At 37.1% G+C, this 18,834-nt stretch overlaps 2 protein-coding genes across 21 annotated transcripts in view; one reads left to right on the top strand and one right to left on the bottom strand.

Annotated features, from left to right (window-relative positions):
- RTN1 (reticulon 1) overlaps positions 1 to 18,834 on the top strand; it is a 495,935-nt gene that overhangs the window by 93,747 nt on the left and 383,354 nt on the right. For 10 of the 11 annotated variants that reach the window (XM_054240000.2, XM_078335057.1, XM_078335059.1 and 7 more), the window contains one exon: positions 2,395 to 2,453. The exons of the other annotated variant lie outside the window; for it this stretch is intronic. In XM_054240000.2, coding sequence (XP_054095975.2) covers positions 2,450 to 2,453 — 4 coding nt within the window. In that variant the 5' untranslated portion in view covers positions 2,395 to 2,449. The remainder of the gene's footprint in view (positions 1 to 2,394; positions 2,454 to 18,834) is intronic. 11 annotated transcript variants of the gene reach the window in all.
- The window catches only part of LRRC9 (leucine rich repeat containing 9), a 142,023-nt gene that overhangs the window by 69,801 nt on the left and 53,388 nt on the right, over positions 1 to 18,834 (bottom strand). For all 10 annotated transcript variants that reach the window (XM_078335045.1, XM_035262027.3, XM_035262028.3 and 7 more), the window contains 2 exons: positions 3,756 to 3,947; positions 2,375 to 2,500 (listed from right to left, as the gene is read on the bottom strand). In XM_078335045.1, coding sequence (XP_078191171.1) covers positions 2,375 to 2,500; positions 3,756 to 3,947 — 318 coding nt within the window. The remainder of the gene's footprint in view (positions 1 to 2,374; positions 2,501 to 3,755; positions 3,948 to 18,834) is intronic.

Below are 18,834 nucleotides of genomic sequence, written 5' to 3'. Positions count from 1 at the left end.
TAGAGTATATGCCCCTAAGTAAAATTGCTGGGTTGTTGAATACATATATGTGTGTGCATATATATACACACGCACACACATACACATCAGCTTTACTGAATAATGTCAAATTGTTTTCCAAAGTGGTTCTACCACTTTGGAAAAATTACACTTTTACTTCATATTCTTGCAACAACTTGGTATTGTCAAGCTTTAAAGTTTCTGCTCATCTATAAAACTGGCAAAAATTGGTAGGTCATTGTGATTTTAATGTTCATTTTCTTGAAATCTAATGTGGTGGATGGAGCATCTTTTCCTAAGTTAATTGGCTGTTTTGATTTCCTCTCCAGTGAAGTGTCTGTTCAGATCTTCGGCTTACTTTTCTGCTTGGCTGGTTGTCTTTTTCCTTGTATATTCTGCATATATAAAGAATATCTTTTGACAGTTGTGTTGCAAATTTCTTTTCCCAGTATGTAGCTTGTCTTTTCATTTTCTTTGAAAAAAGATATGTTAATTTTAATGTATACATGTCTTATTATTTATGGTTTATGCTCTTTGTTTCTTGCCTACTAAATTATTCACTAATTCAAGGTCATAATGATAATCTCTGATATTTTCTTCAGAAAAACTTCTGGTTTTGCCTTTTACAATAAAGTCCTTAAAGCCTTTTATTGAATAATCTCCCTGATCTGCAAAGGCAGCTCTGTTATTTATAAAGTTTCTACAGTCTATATTAAGTCTTTATTCTGTTCCATTGGTCTACCTGTCTAGCTCTGTGCCATATAACACGTTGTCTTGGAGGATTGTAGTAGACTTTGATTTTCTTTCTCTTTCTTTCTTCCCTCTCTCTCTCTCAATCTTTCTCTCTCTTTCTACTTTTTCGGCCAGGCTACAGTGCAGTGGCACGATCTCAGCTCACTGCAACCTCCATTTCCTGGACTCAAGCAATTCTCCTGCCTTACTTTCCTGAGTAGCTGGGATTACAGGCATATGCCACCACGCGTGGCTAATTTTTGTATTTTTAGTAGAGACAGGGTTTCACCATCTTGGTGAAACTCCTGATCTCAGGTAATCCATCTGCCTTGGCCTCCCAAAGTGCTGGGATTACATGTGTGGGACACTGCACCCAGCCTGATTTCTGTTTTTTAAAAAATATTTAATCTTTTTAATTTCAGTTTTTATTCTAGATTCAGGTGGTACATGTGCAGATTTGTTACAAGGATATATTGCATGATGTTGAGATTTGGGGTGGGATTGAACCCATCAACCAGATAGTGAGCACAGTACTCAAATAGGCAAATTTTCAGCCCCACCCATCTCCCTCCTTCTCCTTGTATTCCCCAATGTGTATTGCCCCTATCTTTATGTCCATGTGTACCCAGTGTTTAGCTCCTGCTTATAAGTGAGAACAGATGGTATTTAGTTTTTCCTTTCTGTGTTAAGCTGCCTAGGATAATGGTCTCCAGCTGCATCGATGTTGCTGCGAAGAATATGATTTTATTCTTTTTTATGGCTGCATAGGATTCCATGGTGTACATTTTCCATGTTTTCTTTATCCAGTCCACCACAGACGGGCACCTAGGCTGATTCCATATTTTTGCTATTGTGAATAGTGCTGCAATGAACATATTTATGCATATGTCTTTTTAGTAGAACAATTAATTTTCTTTTGGGAATAGCCCCAGAAATGGAATTGCTGAGTATAAGGTAGTTCTATTTTCAGTTCTTTTCTTAGGGTAAATGCCCAACTCTTCTTTTGGAGTGTTAATGATTTGTATAATCAACAAAAAAGTTTCTTTTCAAAAATCTGAATAGTTCCAAGATTAAAAATTATATCACTTAAGGAATTAATATTCAGATACTTCACAAAAAGTAAATAGCTAGAAAACTAGAGTAGATATATTTAGGATGTTGAAGCTACTTTGGCTAAAGTACAGCATTCTTAATATGGATAATAATGGTATTTCCTCTCCTTCCATGTTAATGGATTGTGTTCTTTTCAGTCAAATAAATATAATGTCAATACTAAGTAGATAGATAATTCACTGAATGCTTTCTGAAAGCCTCTAAGCTTACTTTATCTTCAGAAAGTTGCTTATTTTCAAGTAGGCTCTAGAAAGGGCTCTGGTGAGTTCAGGTGACTAGGCAAAAAACAGTTACCCTAGAGGTATTTTTGGTGTAGTGCTCATGGACAATAAAGAGAATACATACAACCATTTGGTATTTAAATGAGATACATTTAAACAGAAACAAATATCAAGTGTTATGATTTCTCTGTATTAATGTTTTATTAATATGATAAGAGGGAATATAAAATCTTACTGACAGAAGAGTATGGGAAATACTATTTGTATGTTCTAAATAGCACAATGAATAGTAAACAGTAAAATCTAACCTGAGTCATCCTTGTTCCAGCAATAAACTTCATAGCTGCTGTTGCTTCTTCTTCAGAAATGAAGATTCCATTTAAATGGGTAAGAGTCTTTAATCTGCCAATAACAGTCCGTCTCAATGTGGCTGGCTTGGGAAAAATGGCAAAAAATTATTTCTTTTAAGATAAACTATTAAATATGGTATGAAAATGAGTGATTTTTCATATCCTTCCATAGAATTCAAAATTATGCATTTCCTTGTTCATTACATATAACTAAAAATAAAAGCTGAATTATTTCAATAATAGTTGAAATGAAATTATATTTAAGAGTTAATCTGTTTGTTTGAAGGTGGATGGTTTTACTCTGATGAGGGAGGGAAATCCCATAAGCTGTTGGAAAGTGACGGTGGTGAGAAGTGTTAAAAGAACAATTGTAGTGACTCCTGGTTTATCTAGATCAACAGTAAGCTAGTCATCTCCGTGTGTAATTCAGCACAGATCTTTAGCCCTTGACAATCCAATTGGGCAACAGGGAGATAGCTGTACTGTGATCATCCAGGAAATATGCTTTGGCAAAAGAAAAACAGTATTCACTTCTACTGAGCAAATAAGAAGAAATACAACAATATGAACTTAGTAATATGGCTAATTTAAAAGACCAATTGTGCTTTAGTTTCCTTTTTATAGGCTGAACACAGCCTTATATACATCTTTTAAAGGCAGAGCAGGGACGATTCTTGAAATTATAATCTTTGGACTTATTTTAAATACTTGAAGATACACCAATGTAGTCATGGAATATGGAAATTACCTAGTATTAATACACATATTTTTGTAATAAGAAAAAATAATGTTCAGATTTCCTTTTTATAAGGGAACATAAGACTTTGTAATGCAGGTTGTGAGGAGAAGTGATTTCTGGACTTAAAATAGAAAACAAATAATACAAAAAGCAAAATAAAATTGTAAAACATGTTGCTTAATCACAGATTAGGACATATTATAAATCAAATTATGTTTCTTTCTTAACAGTATGCCTCTCTCACTGTATTATATTATTCTTGGTTCTCATGCCTCATTAATATAGAGTTCTGGCACACTGAACTATATAAACTTTCTGGAGGTTTGCCAATGGCAATGACATCAATGACTGAAAGCAATAATGTTCTCAATCTATTCAAGGTTGCAAAAAATCTGATATGAAATTATAGTCTTTTCTTATATTAACATCTGATTCATTTGATCAGTACATTAAATCCAACTCATGAATGACTTCATGGAAGGAAGTCTAGAAATACAAAGACAGTTTGCCCATCTCTGGCTATTACTGAATAGTAAAGTTAGAAGGGAAATGTCTCTGAAATAAAAATGTTTGCTTTTTAGTAACATGTCTGTGGCATACCTTTTGCCATGGATTATGTTGAATATTAAGTGTAAGAAGGCTTGCAGTATGTTTGCATAACGTATTTATTTCATCACCAGATTTTTTCAGTTGATTCCAGCTCAAGTCTAAGTGCTTCAGTTTCATCAGACCTTTAAATCCCTCAAGAGTTATCACATGGTTATGGCTTGCATCCAAATATTCAAGGTTATACTGCAACACATACGAATAAAAGTGATGCTAAGAGAATCATAATTTGTATTTACAAAATAGTTTCTCTGTGGTTCTTTACGTACTTTACATGCTTCTTGGTAATCCGCACAGGACACCTAAACAGTAGTTATATTGCAGTGATGGTATCAACATACATATTTGTCTAAAAAACTACAGATATTTTGTTAGTAATTCTCTTTAAATTAATATTTCATCCTTGTAACATACAGTGGCAATGTCTGTTTTCATAGGAGAGAAGAAATAAAGAAACCAATTTATCCCCAACAAACAAAATGTACTTTTTTAATATACAGGCTTCTGGTTTATACCATTGAACCCATAGCTTTAATTCGGTTCATCTTCAGAGTTAGAAACTAAACCCATTAACTCAATACTAATAATTTTCTTTTTTAAAAGTACATAATTTTTAATAATAATTTTCTTCAATTATGAAAGTAACACATGTTCCTTGTTGGAAATTTGGAAAATATAGTAAATAAATCAAAAGAAAACATAGAAAGCACATATAATCCTATTGCTCAGAAAGAACCACTGAAGCATTGTTTTTCATTATATGCACATATTTTTTCTTATGTAAAACATATATATAGTATATCCTTTTAATATTTTTTCACAGTATTAGATCTTCTTAAAATGATTTTTATGACTTTGATATTTTAATATGTGATTATAACTTTTAAAAACATTTTGCTATAGATCTTTATGTTTCTAATTGTTGCCAACACAGCAACAAACATCCATGAGAATGATTCTCTAATTGCAACTCCAAAATCTTTTTCAGAACAGGTTTTAGAAACAGGATCACTCTTTCTTAGACTTTCTGCATTGTTAAGACTCTTCATAAATACTGCTAAGTAGATTTCAAGGAAGTTTGTACCAATACTTTCTTCCAACAGTACACTATGAGAATGCCCATATTCTCAAATACTGATCCACCTGCCTTATTTTAATTTACATTATTACTGGTGAAGTTGAACATCTTTCGATGTGCTTATACTAGCCATTTAAAAATTCCTTTTTTTGTATATTGCCTTTCTTGTCTTTGGCTATTTGTCTATTCATATCTTCCTCTTACTTGTTTGTGAGAAATCTCTAAGACTTTAATTTGTTACATTTGATTTCTCTACAACTTAATTTAAACAACTGTTTGAATTCAGAATAGACTTACTCATTCCTTTATACGGTATAATTTTTATTTTGGGGATAGAACTTCCTATAGTGGTTCAGGTTTCAAGAGGTGAATCAAAACCTAAAAATATTTCTGGAACCGAACAGTGTTACTAACTTTTCATTCTCAGAAGCAAGCATTAGCAAGACAAAACAAAAATTATCTCTTACTATCATCATTTCTTGAACGAAAGGCTATTTGACAGTAAAAAAAAAGTATGAAAGCCTTAAGTTTAGGAAAAAAAACCACTTTTAAGTAAAATGAATTTGGCTTTATAAAAGTTTACTACGTGGCACTTCTGTTTCCAATTTTCATCATAGACTGGTGAAAACTTGTCCCACATTGTGGCACCTGCCTGTGGACCAGCATTTGGGAACCACACATCATAAAAAAAAATAACTGTCTTCTTTCCTTGAAAACAGGGGTGGAATCTTTATTTCCGTATCTTCAGAATATAAAACAGATTCTAGGAACTTATTAAATATTCATGAAACAGTATTTCAGTTTTGCAGTAGCATTTTGTTTTAATATTTCTTGTTCTTGAGTTTAAAAATCTCTCTTAAGTTACAGTCCAGTCCAGTCCATTACAAAGAACTCAAAACACCTCTCAAATTTTCTTAGAGATACCGGTTCATTCTCTAAACCTAGTTATCTCTAGACATCAGGAACAACTTAACAATGGATTTCTCATTCAGAAAGGTAAGATAGTATTATTTCAATAAAAATTAGAACTGTAATTGTTATCTAGATTAAGTTTGCAAATAGCCATTTATATTTGTTTTTCCCTAGTCAATACTAATTATGGTGAGCTATTTTCAGAGAAAACATCTCTTCCTATTTCCTTCTCCCAGATATTCTCTTTTCCTGATAATAATGGTAAGTGAATGACAGACATGCAGCTTATTACATTTTAATTTACCTTATGTGGATGTCTTATTTAGATTTCTGAAAAATTCCATGAAACTGTAAGGTGTATTTATTTATTTTCCACCACTTACAAATCCCAGGCCTTCCACCACATAAAGAAAGCCTTAGTTTGGGTATATTGATATAGAAGGCAAGGCCAGGAATGATGAACACTCTAACAACAATACGTTTACTTTCTACAACCTAGAAGAACCAACTTACCTCATTTATATGAGAAGCATGCAAGAAGAGCATAGAAATTGTCTATGTTAGTATACACTTAAGGAAAATGATAATAAAGATGAGTATCCCAAGGCAAATTTAAAAACTTAGAAAATAGGCATTCTAAGTGAATGATTAAATTGGATCATAACCTTTTATAATATTGGAATAAACATAATAATAAACATGCATATAAAACCAAGAGACTACAGAGGCAGAAGCAGCAGAAGTTTTCAATCATTGTGAAACCATACATAAAAACAGAGCAAATAGAAAAAGCCAAATTTTCATGGACAATGTTTGTAACAAAACTATATGACAAGGTTGCTCTGTAGGCTCCAAAAGAAGTTGGTAGAAATAAACCACCAACAACACAAGACCTGCATGGTATCCATGTGAGAAAAGAAGGAAGTGTCAGGGCAGCATCTGATGGACCTGAAAGCAGGAGAGCCCCAAAATAGTAAACAAATATTCCCTGGAAAGTGTGGAGACTAATTTTTAGCACTTGAAATAGGGAGGAGTTTTGCTCTCTTAAATACCAAAGGAGTACATGACATCCACAGTAAAAAGGTCTGAAGGGGCCTGATACAGTGGCTCCTGTAACCCTAGCACTTTGGGAGGCTGAAACAGGAGAATTGCTTGAGACCAGGAGTTTGAGATCAATGCAGGCAACATAGTGAAACCCCATCCCTAGAAAATTATTTTTAAAATTAGAAGGGTCTGGTGGCATGCACCTGTAGTTCCAGCTATCCAGAAGGCTGAGGCAGGGGAAATCACTTGAGCCCAGGAAGTTGAGGCTGCAGTGCACTCCATGACTGTGCATTGCACTCCAACCTGGGTGACAGAGTGAGACCCTGCCTTTAAAGAAAAAAGAAAGAAAGAAAAGAAAATGAAAAAGAAAAAAGAAAAGTCTGAAGGAAGCAGTCCCTGGAATAGTCTAGCCCCTATGAATCTAAAAACTATTCCACTGTGACACCCTTCAAGACAGAATCCTTCTCATAGAAGAAACTGCTGGGGCTAAACTAAAAATTAAACAGGATAAGGACAAGAGAGGCAAATAAAAAAGAAGGTCTAAAGAGGAGGATTGGAATAGAGCCAAAAGCATCTCAGGAAGTAAGAATTACAATTTTTAAACACTGCACATAAACAACAGAAGAGGAAGATCTGTGAAGTTAGAAAAGCTTCCTGAACCTCACCTCATTTTAAACATTAAGAAAAACTAATTTCACTTACAGATGAGCAGAGAAAAGTACTGAGGTCAAATCCAAGACAAAGCTATGGTGGGATTGCAGAGAGGGGGAAGACAGAGATTAATATTGCTGCTGGCAATAAAAGTACACCAGAAAAATATGTTAAAAAATTTTTCCATGAAACATATCATGACTATTAACTTACCATTTTAAAACAAACAAAGAGATGTTAAGAATGATATGAGACATAAAATAACAATATAAATCTGGATTACAAACTAAAAAACTATTTTAAAAAGTGGAGTGAAAGGACCAGAAAAAATGAAATAAATAATTTAAGAAATAAAAACTAAATCAGTCATATCCGAGAGTGAATAAAAAACAGGTAACACTTTTAAGAGAAATACAAGATAAAAAAGTGAAAAAATTTGAAGATAAGAAATGAATAAAGAGATAAAAAGGATTCAAGAGAAAGTGACAAATACTGAGGATAAAGAAGATTTCATTTATGGATAATGAGAGTCCCTGAAGAATAAGACAAAAGCAAGGAAACAGAAAAAAATGCTAAAAATTTCCCATTCAAAACATCTTTCCTGAAAGAAAAAAAGTGATTTTAAGCTACATATTGGAAGATGATACTGTGGATCTGAAGAAAACAACCCAGAACAACCAACACCAAGACAAATTCTAGTAAACTTATTAGACTTTAAGGAAAACTGAAAAAGTTATTTGGCTATCTAGAAGGAAGAAAGCCTTGTGACTTATAAAGGATTAAAAAAAAAATCACACATTCTCATCAGACTTTCTACAGCAATTCTTTGGAATAGAAGACAATGAAGTAATATTTACGATGCCCCCCAAAATAGTGAGCCAAAGATTTTACACCAACCAAAACCACATTACAAGTATGAAGGACATAGCTAAACTATAGGAATATTGTTCCTATAACTCCTTCCTGATTATCTATAATAGAATATATTTCAGACAATCAAAATGTTTGGAGAGATACCAACATAAAGACTGGTGATGAGAAGTAAATATACAATTACCAATTAATTAAAAGGGAGAGTATACAGAGCATAAGGCTACCTGCTGTGACAATATAGTTATAATTATTTAAATTGTTTTTTTTAATTGGGAAGAATGGAAAGAACTTACACAAAATTTTTAGAAAATTTTTCCAGTAAATAATATTGATAATAGTATAAGTACTATCATTCTGACACCATTATGTGTATAACAGTAGATAAAACAATGAGTAATTATTAAATATTCTATCATCTTGTATCCTTAAGAATCAGGATTATTGGTATGAGAAAAGTGTATATATGTTAGTAATAGAAAAGTAAAAGTAAAAACTTTGTAGTCTTGAACTTGAATTGGAAGTATAAAAAATTCATGACTTTATATACACATGCACACAGATATTCATATGCCCTCCAACAAGTTCAGCCCAGTGAAAAGACCTAGAAATAATGACCAATTGGATTGAATTCCTGAAGGACCATTTCTCTCTAAAAGGTTCTGGCCAGGCATGGTGGCGCATGCCTGTAATCCCAGCACTTTGGGAAGCTAAGGCAGGTAGATCACCTGAGGTCAGGAGTTAGAGACCAGCCTGGCCAACATGGTGAAACCCCATCTCTACTAAAATACAAAAATTAGCCGGGCATGGTGATGTGTGCCTACAATCCCAGTTACTTGAGAGGCTGAGGCAGGAGATGGGTTGAAGCTGGGAGGTGGAGCTTGCAGTGAGCTGAGTGTGTGCCTCTGCACTTTAGCTTGTGCAACAGAGTGAAACTCCATCTCCAAAAATGAAAGAAACTAAGCCTTGAAGACATGGCTGATACCATGTCTGCAACAGAAAACATATAAGATGTGTATGAAACATCTTTGTATACCAAGTGTCAAAGAGGCTATCAAAGACCATGAGGGTCATGGCAAAAGAAGTTAACTTTGAAAAGCTCTCACTGGTTAAGGATAAGACAATCTGAGCTTCAATCATGTTAAAAATTGCAATGGATTGAATATAACCAAATATGGGTAAGTCCCTGCATTTATACTGATTTTTGTTTTTGAAAGGAGAGAAGGAAAGAAAGAAAAAAAAGCAGTGAAGGAGAGGAAGAAAGAGGAAGAAGAAGAGGGAGAGAGGACGGGAATATTGCTTTATTCTAAAAATGGGTATTAATAATGGCCTATCAATATTTTGTGTATTTAAAGTGGAGAATGTATATTTTGTGTACTTAAAATGGAGAGCTCTATAAATATTTATTAAGTTTACTTCTTCTGGATCTCAGTTCAAGTCCTGGATGTCCTTATTAATTTTCTGTCTTGTTGAGTCTAAATCTCTTTATGGGTCTTATGTATCTGGGTGTTAGGATTGTTAGCTCTTATTGTTGCATTGATCATTTTACCACTATATCTTTGTTGCTTTGAAATCTATTTTATCAGATGCGAGAATTGCAACTCCTGCTTTTTATTTATTTATTTATTTATTTTTGCTCTCCATTTGGTTGGTAAGTCTTTCTCCATCCCTTTGTTTTGAGTCTTTGTGTATCTTTGGATGTGAAATGGGTCTGGATGTAGCATACCATTAGGTTTTGGCTGTATCTTTTGATTGGGGGATTTAGTCAACTTAAATTTAGGGGTACTGCCATTTGATGTTAACTGGCTATTTTGTCCATTCGTAGATATAAATTCTTCTTTATGTTGATGCTCTTTACTTTTTGGTATATTTTTAGAAAGGCTAATACTGGTTGTTCCTTTCTATGTATAATGCTTCTTTCAGAAGCTCTTGTAAAGCAGGCCTGGTGGTAATAAAATCTCTGAGTACTTGCTTGTTCATAAAAGATTTTATTTTCCCTTCAATTGTGAACCTTAGTTTGGCTGGATATAAAATTCTGGGCTGACAGTTCTGTTCTTTAAGGATGTTGAATATTGGCCCCCACTCTCTTCTGGCTTGCAGGGTTTCTGCTGAGAGATCTGCTGTAAGTCTAATAGGCTTCGCTTTGTGGGTAACCTGACCTTCTTCTCTGGCTGCCCTTAGTATTTTCTCCTTCGTTTCAACCCTGGTGAATCTGACCATTATGTGCCTTGGGGTTGCTCTTCTTGAGGAATATCTTTGTGGTGTTCTCTGTATTACCAGAGGTTGAATATTGTCCTGCTTTGCTAGATTGGGAAAGTTTTCCTGAATAATATCCTGAAGAGTATTTTCCAGCTTGGATTAATTCTCTCCATCACATTCAGGTACACCTATCAAATGTAAATTAGGTCTTTTCACATAGTCCCATATTTCTTGGAAACTTTGCTCACTCCTTTTTATCCTTTTTTCTCTATTCTTGTCTTCTCATTTTATTTCATTAAGTTGGTCTTCGACCTCTGATATCCTTTCTTCTGCTTGATCAATTTGGCTATTCAAACTTGTGCATATTTCGCTAAGTTCTTGTGTTGTGTTTTTCAACTCCATTAGTTCATTTATATTCCTCTCTATATTGTCTATTCTTGTTAGCATTTCGTCAAACCTTTTTTCAGAGTTCTTAGTTTCTTTACATTGGGTTAGAACAAGTTCTGTTAACTCCCAGAAGTTTCTTATCATCCACCTTCTGAAGCCTACTTCTGTTAATGGAACATAGTCCTTCTCCATCAGGGCTTGTTCTGTTGCTGATGAGGAACTGTAATCCCCTGTAGAGGAAGAGGGGTTCTGATTTTGGGTATTCTCAGCCTTTTTAGGCTGGTTTCTTCCCTTTGTTAGAAATTTATCCATCTGTCCTCTTTACAGTTTCCGCCTTTCTAATTAGGTTTCTGAGTGGACATCCAGTTTATTGATTCCCAGCGATGGAATCCGAGCAACCCACTGCGCCAGCCAAAACAGCAGCGATAAGACTGATGGTGCTCTTCTGCCCGGGAATCTCCAGTCTGGCTTTCTTCTTGAGTCCGTAATAAGTGGCTCTGCCTTCCTGGAGCTCCAAACATCAGTCAGAAGGGGAACCAGTCCTGTGTACTCTGCACGAAGAGCAGCCATGCCGAGGCACTGGCAAAACCACTGCGCCGGCCACAAGAGTCACGCTGGCGACCTGTGGGGCTCCTCCACTGGGAATCTTCTGGTCTGTGAGCGACAAAAATTTGTCTGAAAGTGTGGTGTCCTCTTGTTCTCTGTGCTTTCACTGGGAGCTACAATCCCAAGCTGTTAGCGATCAGCCATCTTGGAGGGATAGATCATACTGATATTAAAACAAGAGTTGCTCACTTTGGCAAATGATAGGGAACCAATTCATTATCTTGCAAATTGGTGGATAAGAATCTATTCTGTACTTTCTATGTGAATGCTACCACTGGGAAATAAAATAATAGATGAGAAATGTCTCTTTGTAAAAGTATTCCAAATAATAAAGGAAACAATGATAGAATAAGAATATCACCATTTTGTAATCCCCAATGGCATTAAGTAATAATGGCTTCTGGCATCACAAAAGTGAGACAATAAGATATCATGTGTCTCCTACAGTCCTGTCAAACATTAGTTTTACCAGAAAAAATGGAACCTAGGTCTGATCTTATCTCTGGATCCACTTGCCAATTTGTAGGAAATGCAAAAGATGGAAGGCATATAATATGTATCTTAAGTAAGCAAATCCCAGGCTGTGGAAAATTCTTTGGGTTGAAAGGCTCAAGTAATTCTAGATATAAACTATGGGAAATTGAAGGAAAATCTATCAATTAAAAGAGACTTAAAAGTGTACACAGGGGAGGACTCAAGATGGCGCTGTGAGAACAACCCAGGATTGGAGCTCTCTTTGAGTCCATGGAGAGGGACATGGATGAATCTGGAGAACATCATCCTCAGCAAACTGACACAAGAACAGAAAATGAAACACCGCATATTCTCACTCATAGGCGGGTGATGAAAAATGAGAACACATGGACACAGAAAGGGGAGTACTAAACACTGGGGTCTATTGGGGGGAAAAGGGGAGGGCCAGTGGGAGGGGGAGGTGGGGAGGGATAGCCTGGGGAGAAATGCCAAATGTGGGTGAAGGGGAGAAGCAAAGCAAAGCACACTGCCATGTGCGTACCTACGCAACTGTCTTGCATGCTCTGCTCATGTACCCCAAAACCTAAAATCCAATAAAAAATTTAAAAAAAAAAGAATAAACAATAAGGAAAATGAAAGAGATAGTCCGTATTTTAATCATTATTGTATCAACTGTACATAGAATAGTGTCTGGCAAATATCACATGCTCAATAAACACTTGTTGATTGAATAAATGTAAGATACTGTAATTAAAAAAAAAAGTGTACAAAGATGTTAAGGTTGATCTCTGGGTGGTAAGAATGTTTTCTTGTTGACCTACATTTTCTCTCTTTATGCAATGCATATAAACTTCCTCTGTAATAATAACAGGTTGCTACAAATAATGTAACTTGTTGCCAAAAGCAACAAAAAATACAGTACATTTTTTTTAAATGGCAAAGCCAAATTATTGTGCTAGAGATGTACATTTGGGTTATAGAACTATCAGGGAAAAATCCGGGAAGAAGATTATTGCAGAAGTCAGGATAATGATTTCTTGTGGGGAGAGGAAGGCCAGGGGCCATAGAAGAGACTTTTGCCCTAGGTGTCAAAGGTTTTATTTCTTGGATGCTAATTACAAGCATGTTCACCTTATAACAATGTACTAAACCATATGTGTATAGCATGTAATTTTCTGTATTTGTGTTTTTATTTTATAATAAAAAGATGAAGAAATACACATAGACATCCATGCAGTGTTCCTCCTCTCTCTGGCTACCTCTAATATCCTTATAGTCATTTTTAGAGACTTGACATTTGAAAGGTCTAAGCTAGCCACCTTTACTCATCCTAAAATTTGAAAATACCACTTTGGCATAAAATTTACCCAGTTCCCTTATCTGTAAAATGACAATGGTAATAGTCATTTAACAAGTAGGCGATGAGGCTGTGATTATGAAAATAACTTTTGTATTAAAGGTGAACACCACCACCACGTGGCAAAATAAATGCTTGGCAGCTGGCTAAGCCCATTCACCATTTAAGTGTCTTGAATGAGTTTACTCTTTAAATCTGTGCTTAAGCAAAATTATAATGACTGTTATAACCTTTGGAAGTGCTGTTGAATAAATAATATAAATAAACATACCAACAATCTACATGGACTCCTGAGACCACTTTTAAAATACCCTTTTTTCCTTAGTTGCATACTGAATTCAGACTATCAGGGATTCTATTTACTTTTTTAAAAGGGCTTGGGCCTATCAAAAAAGCAAGGAAGTGGCTGTAACACTAACTCTAAACCTAACGGCAATAAGTAAAAGAAACAGCTCCCATTACAATGGTAGAAGAAATAATGTAAAGGTGTTGATATAGTGGCAAGGAGGTGGAATAAAGAATGAATAAGAGCTGAAAATGATGATATATTCTGATGAGATAATGATGATATTCTGATGATCTGAGACCCATGTAAACAGGGATGTTGGGTTGAAGTTCTGGAACTACATATGTAATTATGTAAAAGCCAGACAAGATCCATGCCTACGTGTACATGTGCATTCCTGTATTGTCCTATGATATATGAGAAGGCAAATACAAATTCAACAAGATCTATGCATGTGATATTCAGGTAGAAAGGATAAGGCAGAAAACAAGAGAAATTACAACCTGGATGAGCAGATAGGAGGAACTGACCATATTAAGATGTGAAGTGGTGAACTAGAAAAAGAAATAGGGACTCATGAGAAAGAAAGAAAGAGAGAAGGAGGAGGACTCAAGATGGCGCTGTGAGAACAACCCAGGATTGAAGCTCTTGCTGGACGCACAGAGAGGGTGAGTCGGGGAAGCATTTCCAGACGGATCTTAGTTGCCCACAGAACAGGGAAATTCCCAGGTATAAAAGAGACGCGGGACGCCAGGCAGAGGTCTCCGCTGGCGTGGCCGGCAGCCGGTGCGGCTCCGGCCCGCGCCGGAGAGCAGAGGCGCTCCACAGCGCTCCATACAAAAGCGCACTGTTACGGGTGCCCTGTTGAACCGGCAAACTAAGACCCGAGAGGGCTGAACTTGAGACTGAACGGGTCTTGAACTGTGACCCAGCCCAGGAAATCCCAGGGACTCAGCGTTTGGGGGAGCGCAGTGCGACAAACAAAACGGCGATTCCAAACCCTCCCGGTGAATAGGTTTTTTTTTTAAAGTGCAGCTCCGTGGGGGAGGGGCGTCAGCCATTACCGAGGCAATCAGCCCCTACTGAGGTACACGCCCATTGCTGACACAGCCTGCCGCTGCCAAAGCAACGCGGTACAACAGAGAGACTCCGCCGCAGGGCGTAGCCCGAGGCAACAGGGCGGAGACCACAGCAGAAGGGCGGAGCCTGCAGGAAAAGGGCGAACCTCACACCAGCAGGGCGGAGCCTCGGCAGGCAAAAAGTGACTAGACTGCCTCCTAGCTGGGCAGGACAGTGAGGCGGACACTCACAAGGAAAGCCCCAACCCCCCCCAGACAGAGCATCTGAGGAAAAAAAAGGGGTTTTCTTACGAGTTAGGTTGCAGCAGAACTAAACATAGCAGCCTAGCAGCCCTGAATGAACAACAGAGCTCACAGCTCAGCACTTGAGCTCCTACAGACTGTCTCCTCAAGCAACTCCCTGACCCCTCTATATCCATAAGACTGACATTCGGCAGACATCATCCTGGGACAAAGATAGCAGAAAAAGAAACTGGTAGCATCCCTCGCTGTTCCGCAGCCGCTACAGGTGCACCCCAGACAAGCAGGGCCTGGAGAGGACCTCAGCGGTCGTACAGCGAAGGGGCTAGACTGGTAGAAGGAAAACCAAGTAACAGAAATACTCCATCATCAACAATCTGGGTGTCCACTCAGAGATCCAATCAAAAAGTCAGTAACTACACAGACGACAGGTGGATAAATCCACAAAGATGGGAAGAAACCAGCGCAAAAAGGGGGAAAACACCCGAAGCCAGAACACCTCGCCACCTAGAAAGGACCAAAACTCCTCACCAGCAAGGGAACAAAGCTGGACGGAGAATGACTGTGACAAAATGACGGAATTAGACTTCAGAAGGTGGATAATGAGAAACTTTTGTGAGCTAAAAGAACATGTTTTAAATCAACGTAAAGAAACTAAGAACCTTGAAAAAAGATTTGAGGAAATGATAACAAGAATGGATACCTTAGAGAGGAATATGAATGAATTAAAGGAGCTGAAAAACACAATACGAGAACTTCGCGAAACATGCACAAGTTTCAATAGCCGAATTGACCAAGCAGAAGAAAGAATATCAGAAGTCGAGGATCAACTCAATGAAATAAAATGAGAAACCAAGATCAGAGAAAAAAGCGCAAAAAGGAATGAACAAAGTCTCCAAGAAATGTGGGACTATATGAAGAGACCTAACCTACGTTTGATAGGCGTACCAGAATGTGATGAAGAGAATGAATCCAAGCTGGAAAATACTCTGCAGGACATTATCCAGGAAAATTTCCCCCACCTAGCAAGACAGGCCAACACTCAAATGCAGGAAATACAGAGAACACCACAGAGATATTCCGCAAGAAGAGCAACCCCAAGGCACATAATCGTCAGATTCAACAAGGTTGAAATAAAGGAGAAAATACTAAGGGCAGCCAGAGAGAAAGGTCGGGTCACCCACAAAGGGAAGCCCATCAGACTCACAGCAGATCTCTCGGCAGAAACTCTACAAGCCAGAAGAGAGTGGGGGCCAATATTCAACATCCTTAAAGAAAAGAACTTCCAACCCAGAATTTCATATCCAGCCAAACTGAGCTTCAGAAGTGAAGGAAAAATAAAATCCTTTGCGAACAAGCAAGCACTCAGAGATTTTGTCACCACCAGCCCTGCTTTACAAGAGCTCCTGAAAGAGGCAGTACACATAGAAAGGAACAACCAGTACCAGCCATTCCAAAATCACACTAAATGCTAAAGAGCATCAACATAATGAAGAATCTACAACAACTAACGGGCAAAACAGCCAGCTAGCATCAAAATGGCAGTGTCAAACTCACACATAACAATATTAACCATAGATGTAAATGGACTAAATGCACCAATCAAAAGACACAGACTGGCAAATTGGATAAAAAGCCAAAACCCAGCAGTGTGCTGTATCCAGGAAACCCATCTCACATGCAAGGATACACAAAGGCTCAAAATAAAGGGATGGAGGAACATTTACCAAGCAAATGGAGAGCAAAAGAAAGCAGGAGTTGCAATCCTCATCTCTGATAAAATAGACTTTAAAGCAACAAAGATCAAAAGAGACAAAGAAGGCCATTACATAATGGTAAAAGGATCGATACAACAAGAAGAGCTAACGATCCTAAACATATATGGACCCAATACAGGAGCACCCAGATCCATAAGGCAAGTTCTTAATGACTTACAAAGAGACTTAGACTCCCAGACAATAATAGTGGGAGACTTTAACACTCCACTGTCAATATTAGACAGATCAACCAGACAGAAAATCAACAAGGATATCCAGGGCTTGAACTCAGACCTGGAGCAAGCAAACCTGATAGACATTTACAGAACTCTCCACCCCAAATCCACAGAATATACATTCTTCTCAGCACCACATCATACCTACTCTAAAATTGACCACATAATTGGAAGTAAAGCACTGCTCAGCAAATGCAAAACAACTGAAATCATAACAAACAGCCTCTCAGACCATAGTGCAATCAAGTTAGAACTCAGAATTCAGAAACCAACCCAGAACCGCACAGCTTCATGGAAACTGAACAACTGGCTCCTGAATGTTGACTGGATAAACAACGAAATGAAGGTAGAAATAAAGAAGTTCTTCGAAACCAATGAGAACGAAGACACAGCATGCCAGAGTCTCTGGGACACATTTAAAGCTGTCTCTAGAGGAAAGTATAATAGCAATAAGTGCCCATATGAGAAGAATGGAGAGATCCAAAATTGACACCCTATCGTCAAAATTGAAAGAGCTAGAGGAGCAAGTTCAAAAAAACTCAAAACCCAGCAGAAGACAAGAAATAACTAAGATCAGAGCTGAACTGAAGGAGATTGAGACACGAAAAACCCTCCAAAAAATCAATAAATCCAAGAGCTGGTTTTTTGAAAAGATCAACAAAATAGACCACTAGCCAGATTGATTAAAAAGAAAAGAGAGAACAACCAAATAGGTGCAATAAAAAATGATAAAGGGGAAATCACCACAGATTCCACAGAAATTCAAACCGTCATCAGAGAATATTACAAACAACTCTATGCACATAAACTAGTAAACCTGGAAGAAATGGATAAATTCCTGGACTCCTGTGTCCTCAAGCCTAAACCAGGAGGAAGCTGAAACTATGAATAGACCAATAACAAGGGCAGAAGTCGAGGCAGCAATTAAGAGCCTACCACACAAAAAAAGCCCAGGTCCAGACGGGTTCACAGCCGAATTCTACCAGACACACAAAGAGTAGCTGGTACCATTTCTTCTGAAACTATTCCAAATAATCCAAAAAGAAGGAATCCTACCCAAATCATTCTACGAGACCAATATCATCCTGATACCAAAACCCGGCAGAGACCCAACAAGAAAAGAAAACTTCCGGCCAATATCCATGATGAACATAGATGCAAAAATCTTCAATAAAATATTGGCAAGCCGATTGCAACAGCAAATCAAAAAACATATTCATCATGATCAAGTAGGATTCATCCCAGGGATGCAAGGCTGGTTCAACATACGCAAGTCTATCAACGTAATTCACCACATAAACAGAACCAAAAACAAAAACCACATGATTATCTCAATTGATGCAGAGAAGGCATTTGACAAAATTCAACAGCCCTTTATGCTAAAAACCCTCAATAAACTCGGTATCGATGGAACATATCTCAAAGTAATAAAAGCTATTTATGACAAACCAACAGCCAATATCATACTGAATGGGCAAAAACTGGAAGCATTCCCTTTGAAATCCGGCACTAGACAAGGATGCCCTCTGTCACCACTCCTATTCAATATAGTACTGGAAGTTCTAGCCAGAGCAATCAGGCAAGAAAAAGAAATAAAGGGTATTCAAATAGGAAAGGTGGAAGCCAAATTGTCTCTATTTGCAGATGACATGATAGTATACCTAGAAGACCCCATTGCCTCAGCCCAAAAACTCCTGAAACTGATAAGCAACTTCAGCAAAGTCTCAGGATATAAAGTCAATGTGCAAAAATCACAAGCCTTCCTCTACACCAATAACAGACTTAAAGAGAGCCAAATCAAGAATGAACTGTCATTCACAATTGCTACAAAAAGAATAAAATACCTTGGAATACAACTCACAAGGAACGTAAGGGACCTCTTCAGGGAAAACTACAA

Source organism: Callithrix jacchus, chromosome 8, assembly GCF_049354715.1.
Source record: "Callithrix jacchus isolate 240 chromosome 8, calJac240_pri, whole genome shotgun sequence".
Classification (NCBI taxonomy): domain Eukaryota; kingdom Metazoa; phylum Chordata; class Mammalia; order Primates; family Cebidae; genus Callithrix; species Callithrix jacchus.
Note: the sequence above shows the minus strand (reverse complement) of the source record. Positions and strands in the feature narration are given on the sequence as shown.